This window comes from Portunus trituberculatus, chromosome 2 (assembly GCF_017591435.1).
Source record: "Portunus trituberculatus isolate SZX2019 chromosome 2, ASM1759143v1, whole genome shotgun sequence".
NCBI lineage: Eukaryota > Metazoa > Arthropoda > Malacostraca > Decapoda > Portunidae > Portunus > Portunus trituberculatus.
This window is the reverse complement of record NC_059256.1, coordinates 504,601-516,936: the sequence shown is the minus strand read 5'-3', so window position 1 is coordinate 516,936 and position 12,336 is coordinate 504,601. Positions and strand designations below refer to the sequence as shown.

At 39.3% G+C, this 12,336-nt stretch overlaps 1 protein-coding gene across 1 annotated transcript in view; it reads right to left on the bottom strand.

Moving 5' to 3' along the window:
* Positions 1–1,250: 1,250 nt before the first annotated feature.
* The window catches only part of LOC123501179, a 13,901-nt gene continuing 2,815 nt past the window's right edge, over positions 1,251–12,336 (bottom strand). The window contains exons 4-5 of the mRNA XM_045249835.1: positions 7,824–7,957; positions 1,251–1,499 (exon numbers count right to left, since the gene is read on the bottom strand). Coding sequence (XP_045105770.1) covers positions 1,254–1,499; positions 7,824–7,957 — 380 coding nt within the window. The 3' untranslated portion in view covers positions 1,251–1,253. The remainder of the gene's footprint in view (positions 1,500–7,823; positions 7,958–12,336) is intronic.

The following is a 12,336-nucleotide window of genomic DNA, read 5'->3' as shown; positions in this document are numbered from 1 at the left end:
ATATATTGGGAGCCTGTCTTTTGGACACAACGATAAGTCTCCCTTTAATGAGAGAGAGAGAGAGAGAGAGAGAGAGAGAGAGAGAGAGAGAGAGAGAGAGAGAGAGAGAGAGAAGAGTCACTCCCTCGGTAGCTAGTGGGGAACTCTCCATCTCCACAAGGCTCAAATTCCGTGGAAACCAGAACGTGCACGTGTCATATTATACACTCCGGTACTATAGCAAAGGATTCGGCTAAGTATCTCTTTACTTATGTGTCTAGTCATTCAAATAAATTAACAAAAGCATCAAAGCATTTACTATGGTGGCTTTTTTAATAAGGAGAAGCATAGATCCTTGCATATACGAAATGTTAAGGAACCGATTTTCATTAACCGAAAGCTCCAGATAGATGAGGTAGGGAAACATCGGGAGATGAGCATTCGGCCGTAAGATACCTATATCGGTATACGAGTATTTCCACATTAGGACTAGACAGGAAAGCTGGCCTACCCCTGCGTGCTACATACTTTTAAGGGAGGATCATGATAGATTATCATTATCACTTTATTAGAAAACGATACCAGCAGTAGCAGCAGCAGCAGCAAAGACGACGACGACACAAATAACAACAAAAACAACAAAAACAAAAACAATGAAACAACAGCAATAATAACAACAATAGTGATAGCAATAATAATGATGATAATAATAATGATGATGATAATAATAATAATAATAATAATTATTATTATTATTATTATTATTATTATTATTATTATTATTATTATTATTATTATTATTATTATTATTATTATTATTATTATTATTATTATTATTTTTATTATATTAATTATTATTATTATTATTATTATTATTATCAGCATTATCATTAAAGGAAAACACTCGATGAAAACCAAAAAAATTATTACCATTTGTGTGTGTGTGTGTGTGTGTGTGTGTGTGTGTATGTGTGTGTGTGTGTGTGTGTGTGTGTGTGTGTGTAATTCACCTCGGTCGCCTGCTGGTCACCCAGCCAGTCTTCCCCATTACGGAGCGAGCTCAGAGCTCATAGACCGATCTTCGGGTAGGACTGAGACCACAACACACTTCATACACCGGGAAAGCGAGGCCACAACCCCTCGAGTTACATCCCGTACCTATTTACTGCTAGGTGAACGGGGGCCACACATTAAGAGGCTTGCCCATTTGCCTCGCCGCGCCGGGACTCGAACCCGGCCCTCTCGATTGTGAGTCGAGCGTACTAACCACTACACTACGCGGTGTGTGTGTGTGTGTGTGTGTGTGTGTGTGTGTGTGTGTGTGTGTGTGTGTGTGTGTGTGTGCTTACCTTATGGGTGAGGTTGAAGGCGCCAGGACCCAGAATACCAATGGTGACATTGGAGAGCAGGAGGCCGTTCCAGCTGTGCACATTCCGTTGACTGAGCGTCACGAAACCCTCCGTGGTGACCGAGCCCTCCACCTCTTTCACGTCAGAGTCATGCAGCACTATGTAACGTATCTGCACCGCAACCACCAACACGATCACTATTAGAATCTGCTGTCTTAATTGACACAACTGGCAGTAATATCAACATATTAATGACATTAACGACTTTTATTAATGGGAGACTTTCGAGAGTAGTGTTCCACCATATGTCTGACCCTGTTAAAGTGTCCCTGCCTGTAGTACTTGTAGGATTTACTAGATTTTCTTTCGTTCTCCAGAAGGTCACTAAAGAAAGAAATAAAAAAAGGAAAACAAGAAAGACTATATTGCATATATATATATATATATATATATATATATATATATATATATATATATATATATATATATATATATATATATATATATATATATATATATATATATATATATATATATATATATATATATATATATATATATATATATATATATATATATATATATATATATATATATATATATATATATATATATATATATATATATATATATATATATATATATATATATATATATGTTAAGAGTTAACAATCATTGTAACATATGTGCCACCAAAACAAATTCATGGACCAATCAAGAATATAAAGACATGATAGATGACACAATAAGGAGTCTAACGAGAATCGTTAAAGAAAGGAGAAAAGTGATATTAGTAGGAGATTTCAACTGTAAAGAAGTGGACTGGGAAAATTATGAAAGTGGTATGGGGGAAGAAGCCTGGGAGAAAGATTCTTGAACCTAATGATAGACAATATGATGGACCAGAGAGTAAAGGAATGCACAAGATTCAGAGGAAACGACGAGCCGGCGAGATTGGACCTAGTTTTTACAAGGGGTATACAAATGAATGATGATATAAGATATAAGTGCCCATTGGGAAAGAGTGACCATGTAATATTAGAAATAGATATAGAAGAGGGAAAGGAAGATAGAGACGATTCATACAAAGGAGACCGATTAAATTACAGAAAGGCTGATATTGAGAATCTCAAGAACTATTTTAAAACGTAAACTGGGAGGAGATGGAAAACTCAGAGACAATGCAAGACAAATATAACATATTTTTGGAAATATACAAAACAGGAGTCAGGAATATGTCCCAAAATATAGACCTAAAGAAGAAGGAAAGAAAGATTGGTTTAATGCAAGGTGTGCTAGGGCAAAGGAGAAAAGAGATGGAGCATGGAAAAGGTGGAGGAGAAATAGAAATCCAGCAAATAAGGAAAACTTCAAGGCAGCGAGAAATGAATATGTTAAGGTGAGGAAGGAAGAGGAAAAGAACTTGAAAAGGACATTGTCGAAAAATGTAAGGAGCAACCAAAATTGTTCTATAGATTCATAAATGGAAAAATTAGGCAAAAGAAACAATAGAAAGGTTAAAAGGAGAGAACGGGATGGTGGAAGACCCAAAAGTATGGCAGAACTATTAAATAATAAATTCCAGGAGGTCTTTACTAAGGAATCCAAATTTGAGAGGCCACAGGGTAATAGAGAGACAATCTATATGAAAGAGATTAAAGTAACCAAGCTTGAAATAAAAGAGTTAATGAAGGAACTGGATGAAGAGAAGGCAATGGGACCAGATGAAGTCTCAGGCAGAATACTGAAAGAATGTAGGGAAGAACTAGCAAGTCCTATATACAACATCATAAAATGCTCAATAGAAAATGGAACAGTACCAGTAGAATGGAAAAGAGCTGAGGTGGTTCCCATATATAAGAGCGGAAGGAAGGAAGAACCTTTAAATTACAGACCGGTATCACTAACTAGTGTAATATGCAAGATGTGTGAAAGAATAATAAAGAAACAATGGATCGAGTTCCTTGAAGACAACAAATTAATATCAAATAGCCAATTTGGTTTTAGAAAAGACGGTCTTGTGTAACTAATTTATTGAGTTTCTATTCTAGAATAGTTGATAGAGTACAAGAGAGAGAGGATGGGTTGACTGTATTTATTTGGATTTAAAAAGGCGTTTGACAAAGTGCCACATGCAAGATTACTATGGAAGTTAGAGGAGAAGGGTGGCTTAAAAGGAAGCACATTGAGATGGATAGAAAATTATTTGAGAGAAATAAGGACAGTAGTTAAAGATATGAAGTCCAAGTGAGAGCAGTAGAGAGCACAGTGCCACAGTGGTCAGTATTGGCACCAATACTTTTCCTCATTTATATTAACGACATGCCAGAAGGAGTGAACAGCTACATAAATCTGTTTGCAGATGATACGAAACTGTGCAGAGTTATAAAGCAAAAGAGGATTGTGAAATACTGCAAGAAGACCTAAATAAGATCTGGGAATGGAGTAAAAAGTGGGAAATGGAATTCAATGTGAATAAAAGCCATGTCATGGAAATGGGAAAGAGTGAAAGACGACCTGTGGGAATCTATAAGATGGGAGATGGAGTAGAACTGGAGAAAGTAAAAAGGAAAAGGACTTAGGAGTGACGATGGAAGAAAACAATCAACCAGTAAGCCATATTGATAGAATTTTAGAGAAACATATAATTTGCTAAGGAATATTGGAGTAGCATTTCACTACATGGACAAAGAAATGATGAAGAAATTGATAAGTACTATAATAAGACCCAGATTGGAATATGCAGGAGTAGTGTGGACCCCTCATAAAAAAACACATAAGGAAATTGGAGAGACTACAAAAATGGCTACAAGAATGGTTCCAGAATTTGAAGGGATGACATATGAGGAGAGACTAAAGGCTATGGATCTACCAACCCTGGAACAAAGAAGGAGAGAGGAGACCTGATACAAGTTTATAAATTGATCAACGGAATGGACCAAGTGGATAATGAGAAACTGATCCTGAGAGAAGAATATGACATTCGAAGCACAAGATCGCATAGTAAAAAGCTGAGAAAGGAAGATGTCTGAGAGAAATTAAAGATATAGTTTGAAACACACAAAAAGTGGTAGCTCAGTGGTTAGAGCGTGGAGAAGATGAGTTTGATAATGGAGATGGGTGTGTGTGTAGTGTTCATAGCAGTGAGTAGGTATGTAAACCTTGTTGTCCCTGTTGTGACACACACACACACACACACACACACACACAGACAAAGCACTGAGCTGTTGGATAAACGTTTGGCTGTTAGAGACTGCAGATGATAAACAGATCAAACACACACACACACACATTCACACACAAACACACACACACACATCCATTATATGATATTATAAGGTGCTCATTAGAAACCGGGGAAGTACCGGTAGAGTGGAAAGAGCTGAAGTGGTGCCCATTTATAAGGGAGGCAGTAAGGAAGAGCCTCTTAACTATAGACCTGTGTCTTTAACAAGTTTGGTCGGTAAGATTTGTGAGAGGGTGATAAAGAAATATTGGATGCGGTTCCTGGAGGATCATAAGTTATTATCAATTTGGCTTTAGGAAAGGGAGGTCATGTGTAACAAATCTACTGAGCTTTTATTCAAGAGTGGTTGACAAAATACAAAGAGAGAGGATGGATGGACTGTGTATATTTGGATTTAAAGAAAGCTTTTGACAAGGTACCTCACATGAGACTGCTATGGAAATTAGAGATTTATGGAGGACTGAAAGGAAAAGTGTTAAAGTGGATGGAAAACTACTTGAGATGGAGGGAGATGAGAACGGTAATAAGGGATGCAAAGTCGGACTGGTTGGTGGTGGAGAGTGGAGTCCCACAAGGCTCAGTGCTGGCACCAATACTTTTCCTTGTCTATATTAATGACATGCCAGAGGAGTAAACAGTTATATTAATTTGTTTGCGGATGATGCGAAGTTGTGTAGGTGTGTGAAGAGTGAAGAAGATTGTGAAATTTTACAGGCAGATCTGGATAAGATTTGGGAGTGGAGCAAGAGGTGGCAAATGGAATTTAATCTGAGCAAAAGTCATGTGATGGAGATGGGAAGAGTGGAAGACGGCCAAGAGGGTCATATAAGATGGGTGAAGAAGTAGTGTTGAAAAAGGTGGAAAAGGAAAAGGATTTGGGAGTGATAATACAAGACCATGGGCAGTTTGAGGCTCATATTGATAAGATGTTTGGAGAAACATATAATTTGATAAAAATATTGGATTAGCCTTCCATTATATGGATAAAGATATGATGAAGAAATTAATTAGTACGGTAATTAGACCAAGATTGGAATATGCTGGAGTGGTTTGGTCCCCTTATAAAAAGAAGCATATAAGGAAGTTGGAGAGATTGCAGAGAATGGCAACAAAAATGGTTCCGGAATTGGCAGAAATGACCTATGAGGAGAGATTAAAAGAAATGAATTTGCTTACCTTGGAACAAAGAAGAGAAAGAGGAGATTTAATACAGGTTTATAAACTGTTGAACGGTCTGGATGAAGTGGATAATGAGCAAATGATGTTGAGAGAGGAAAATTTAAATAGAACTACGAGATCGTATAGTAAAAAGATAGCCAAGGGAATATGCTTGAAGGATGTGAAGAAATATAGTTTCCCACAAAGATGTGGGGGGGTGTGGAATAGTTTGAGTGAAGAGGTGGTGTCAGCGAGGAGTATGCATAGTTTTAAAAGGAAGGTTGGATGTGTGTAGATATGGAGACGGGGCCACTCGAGTATGATACCCAGGCCCTGTAAAATTACAACTAGGTGAATACAACTAGGTGAATACACACACACACACACACACACACACACACACACACACACACACACACACACACACACACATACAAGCTCATAAAGGAAGGGAGAGTACCACTGGAATGGAAGAGAGCTAACATAATCCCAATTTTCAAAGGAGGAAAGTCAACCGAGCCATTAAATTACAGACCGGTGTCAATTACAAGTGTTATGGGGAAGATATGTGAAATTGTTATCAAAGAAAAATGGGTTAAATATTTAGAAGAAAAAAAAAGTTATATCAAACAAACAATTCATGGTTCAGGACAGGAAGATCATATGTGTCGAATTTATTAAGTTTCTACTCAAAGAATAAAGGAACGTCTGGAGGGCAGAGATGGATGAGTGGACACTGTGTACCTAAACAAAAAAGGCTTTTGATAAAGTGACCCATAACAGACTACTCTGGAAATTCGAGAACATAGGAGGACTGAGGGAGGATAATATTGAATTGGATAAGGGATTACTTGAAGAACAGAGAGATGAGAACTGTGATCAGGGATCATGGAGTAAAGTATCATGTGGAGTGCCACAGTGGTCAGTGGTAGTCCCCCATGATGTTCCAGGTATATGTAAACGACATAAAATATGGAGTGACCAGCTATATTAATTTATCTGATGATGATGCAAATTGTAAGGAGTAATTAAGACCAAATAAGACTGTTTGTTACTGCAGGAAGATATAGACAAAATTAATGAGTGCAGTAAGAAGTGGAAGTTACAATTCAATGCCAAGAAATGCCATGTAATGGAATTAGGAAAGAGTAAGAGATGACCAGTATGGAACTATTTTATGGGAGAGGAACAAATAATGAAGATTTCAGAAGAAAACGATCTGAGAGTGGCTATACAAGAAACTCTGAGTCCTGAAAAACACATAAGTACAGTATTTGAAACAACGTATAAAATGTTGACTAATATTAGGGTGGCATTGCATTACCTGGACGAGGATATGATGAAAAAAAATATTACGAATATAATACATCCACAGTTGGAATATGCAGCAGTGGTGTGGTCGCCGAGCTTGAAAAACTATATAAGAAAATTAGAACGGATCCACAGAGGATAACTACAAAGATGGTGCCGGCACTAAAGGACCTAACATATGAAGAAAGGCTGAAGGAAATGGGATTGCCAACCTTACAAGATAGCAGAGAAAGAGGGGACCAAACAACAATGTTTAAAATAGTTAGTGGCATTGAAAAAATAAACAAGCAAGACCTGGTACTGGTGACAGAAGTTGGATGGACAAGAGGGCATGCAAAGATCAGGAAAAGGCAGTGTGTAAAGGATGTTGCAAAAATACAGTTTTCCACATAGAACGGTGAAAAAATGGAATTCTTTGAATGATTAAGTTGTTGCAGCACATAATGTGCATAGCTTTAAAGAAAATTAGATAAATGGAAATATGGAGAACTGACACTGAGCCCCGCTTGAACCCTGTACAATACAAATAGAATAGAATTAGGTAAATACACACACACACACACACACACACACACACACACACACACACACACACACACACACACACACACACAGACACACACACACACGCGCGCGCGCGCGCCCGAAAAAAAAATCATTCTTCTCATTTACTTTAACTTCCATCCAACTGGAGTTTTGAAAACCTGTTTTATCTAGAAATTTGAAAACCTGACGCTTCTCTTTTCATTTTAGTCTGAGGCAATCAGCTGACGCCTCACCTCCTCCACGTTGTTGAAGAAGCCAGCCCGCAGCACCCCGATCTTGCTCTGCTTGACTCTCAGTGTGCCGCGTGTTCGGTCCCGCAGGAAGTTTGGGGGAAGCTCCGGGATGCTACAGTTCACAATGCCCACGCCTGAGTGGGCATCATGAGTGCGGACGAGAGAAGGGATGAGTAGGGTTTTGGATTTTATACAAATAAAAGAAAAGTTACAAAAGTCACTCTTTCGAAGAGAAAACTATATACAAAAAAAAAAAAAAAAAAAATGCTGACATGTATTAGTTTTGATAATGATGATGATGATGATGATGATGGTGGAGATGATGGTGGTGATGATAATGCCACAATTTTCCCTCGATTAATTTGAAATCTGTGTGTATTACTTATATATCATTTGAGCTATCACTAATACAAGAGTAGACAGGAAGAAGGAAAGGAAAAAACTAAAAAGAAAAAAAATGAGAGCGTGAGATGAAAATTATGCACAATCTATAGAGTATGTGTAACAAAATTGAATTTCGGAACTCTACAGTAACTCTTGAATAAACTGCTATAACTAGATCAACAAAACGAAAAAGAAATTATCTATCTATCTATCTATCTATCTATCTATCTATCTATCTATATATCTATCTATATATATATATATATATATATATATATATATATATATATATATATATATATATATATATATATATATATATATATATATATATATATATATATATATATATATATATATATATATATATATATATATATATATATATATATATATATACAAAACTATAAAGTAAGAAACAATATACCTACCCGAATAAGTGCAGTGTTGCGATTGAAACCTGATATCAAATCCTACATAAGATAATTAGCCACTACATATATATATATATATATATATATATATATATATATATATATATATATATATAGAGAGAGAGAGAGAGAGAGAGAGAGAGAGAGAGAGAGAGAGAGAGAGAGAGAGAGAGAGAGAGAGAGAGAGAGAGAGAGAGAGAGAGAGAGAGAGAGAGAGAGAGAGAGAGAGAGAGAGACTTACTGAAATAAAAAAAAAGAAAAAAATGTGTGAGAGAGAGAGAGAGAGAGAGAGAGAGAGAGAGAGAGAGAGAGAGAGAGAGAGAGAGAGAGAGAGAGAGCACAGCGGTACGTACCCCATAAGCAGCACAGAGTTAGGCTCTCAGACCAACTTTGGTTTGGATCTCAGTGCTGCACCACTTCTGACACGAAGTACCGACTGTGGCGCATCTACAAACTAGGAACAAAGTCCACCACAAAGAAGCAACCGCCTACGTGAAAGCCAGCCAAGCCTGGGCCAGGGAGCAATGGGTGGAGAGTAAAAAAAGAAAGCTAAGGAGCGGTCACAAATTCAAAACAGTGGTTGGATCTCGTACAGGACACACAAGGCGCAGGTACGATCTCCACCATACCCACTTTCCTAGAAGAATCTGGGGAATTCCTTATAAACAGTAGGGATAAGATGGACTTACTGGGCCAACACTTAGGCCACAAGATGACTGTCCCTCAGGCCATTACGCTTCCTCCCTCCCTCCCTGTGATCGAGAGGAACAAGCTGACCACTATCACTACAAAAGAGGGAGAGGTACGAGCTGCCTTCTCAGTCCTCGAGAACAAGTCTGTGGGGGCCTGACAGACTAAGTCTACGCTTTCTTCGCAGGTGCTCTGACGTGCTATCACACCCTCCCTCCATATCATTCAAGGCCATCTTACACCAAGAAAAAGTGGCCGAGAATCTGTAAGCTAAGCCATATGGTGCCAGCACATAAGAAAGGGAGCAAATCAGAGGCAGCAAATTATGACCCAATATCTCTGCTGTCAGTGGTGGGGAAGGTACTGGAAAGCATCGTATTGACATGCCTCACATCCCACCTAGAGAGCCAGCATCTTCTCAGCGCCAGGCAGTTCGGTTTCAGGAAGGCTCACTCGGCGGCAGATTTCACATTTCTGCTGTCAAACCAGTGGAGTGATACCCTGGGCCAGGGGAAACCAACGGCTGTCCTGGCGCTGGATATCGCCGGTGTCTTCGACCACGTATGGCACACCGGCTTTGTGAAGAGACTACACGTGGCCAGAGTGGGCAGCGCCTAGCTGGAGCTGCTGCGTGATTACCTGCAAGAGCGGGAGATGCAGGTCGTCTACAACGGGCAACAGTCCTCCCTTCAGAAAATAAGCGCAGGTGTTCCACAGAGCAGTGAGTTGGTTCCACTGTTATGGAACATGTACATAAACAATATGCTAAATCTCTTCCCGAGCACACGTGTATATGCCGATAATGTCACCCTGTGACTGGCTTTCTCGCCAGGGAAAGAGCATTTGGTGAAAGTCCGCCTCAAGTTCTCAACAACACACTATGCCGTCTGGAAGACTGTGGACACAGATGGCAGGTCACCTTAACTCAACAAAAAACACAGCTGCTTGTCAGAGCACGACTTCTGCACCATCCTAAATGGGACACAACTGACGTCTCAGCCAGCGCTGCAGATCCTGGGAGTCACTTTTGAGAACAAGCTGACTTACCATGCACACATCACGTAGCTCTTCAGGACAGCAGCGGTAAAGCTGGCTTGTTTCCGAAGGATGGCCGGCCTCCTGAACAACAACTGGGCTGCATCTGCTGTACAGAGTTGAGATCCGTTCCTCTCTTGAACACTTCTGCCTCACCTGGGATGGAGCAGCGCCCTCCCACCTCATTGTCCTGGACAAGATTCAACGGAGGGCAAGGCTAATAGAGGACGGCCTTCCTAAGCAGCAAGCCGCTCCTCTCCACAATCTGCACAGACTGCAGCACTGCAGGGACGTGATGGGCCTTACCACCCTCTACAAGGAACAACGGATACCACACCTGCAGGAACTCTGTTTATCTCCACGCCACTCTAAGGTGCTCACCATGCAGAACCGTCTCCACGGCGCCCTCAGCCCTAACTACTCCACTGTCACACTTCACCCACCACCAGAGACAATTCAAGCAGAAGTACTTGCAGCTTTGGAATTAATTTCTGGCCTCAGACAAGTGCCCGGACAACCTTAGAGTTGCAGTGTGCAGAGGCCAGAAATTCAAAAGTGTTAGTGAACCAGTGGCTTAGCGAAGTGCGTGATATAGTGACACGAGCTGACACAGTAGAGCAGTGGTTCTTAACCTTTTTCAGTGCCCGTACCCCTTGATATCTCAAAAAAAATTCTCGTACCCCCGCCAATATAAATACAATACAAACATATGAAAAGGAATAGTGATAAAAACCTTGCTGAGAATTTTTTTTTTTTTTATTTACTGAACAAAGGCAATTTTTTTTATATTTCAAATAAAAAGTGTCAATTAGTGGGATTCAACTTGAAAAACTTAACTTAAAAAAATTGAGACAATTATAGTAAGAGAAAAATTAGGAAAATATATGTTTTGCTTTCTCATGGTAAATATACGGTACCATTGCACTGCCTACCATGTCTCGTACCCCTAGGTTTAAGGTTTCGTACCCCTTGGGGATACAAGTACCCCAGGTTAAGAACCACTGCAGTAGAGGTTCCACCTCATAAGTGATTACCATAAGCGAAGTGATAGACAGTGACACTTGTGGTCATAATAGACACTGGACAACTGGTGGTTCGTGTATAGGTACTGTGAAACTGCAGCATCCCCTTTTTCAATTTGATATTATCAATAATAATCAATATAATGACTTTTCTTTAATTCTTTCTTTATACTTGTACAATATAATATGATCTTTATTCTTAATGTCAGTAGCAATCCCTCAGTTAAAAAAAAAATACAAAAATCTTTGTATGGAACTGTTCACATCACAGTTCCAACAGCGGCTGCTTTGTGCATGTGCACATAGGAGGCTGCACACGGGGCTCCCGGACATATGGCCAATGGACATTTGACCGACGGACATTTGGCCGACAGACATTTAACCGAACGGACAATTGGCCGACGGCCATTTGGCCTAAACAACATTTAACAGAATGGACATATGGACCAAGGACATCAGGCCAAAAATGTAGTAAACACAAACACAAGCATTTATGGATGAGTTTTTTTTTATTTTATTTCAGACAGCGCTTGTGGAGAGAAATACAGGACTCAGGAGTACAGACTTGGTATAATGATCCAAGAAATGCAATCACCGTGAAATACTTTCAAGCTTTGGCATTTGTGCCAGTTAATGATGTTGCTGAAACTTCGTTGAATTAGTCTCATCATTAGATGATGAAAATGATGAAATTCTGTCAAGGTTTCTTGGCAAGTTTGAACCAACATGGATTGATGTTATTCAACATGGAAGATTACGAAGGTCATTATTTGATTTAAGAATGTAGAACACTTTCGAGAGAACCGCACATGGTCTTCTGTGGACAACAAACTCTCTAGACTCTAGAGCAGGGGTTCTCAATAAGGGTTCACGAACCCCTAGGGGTTCACAAGAAGATTTCCAGGGGTACTTAGATGGCTGATTTAATGATACATTCTTTGCAGAATA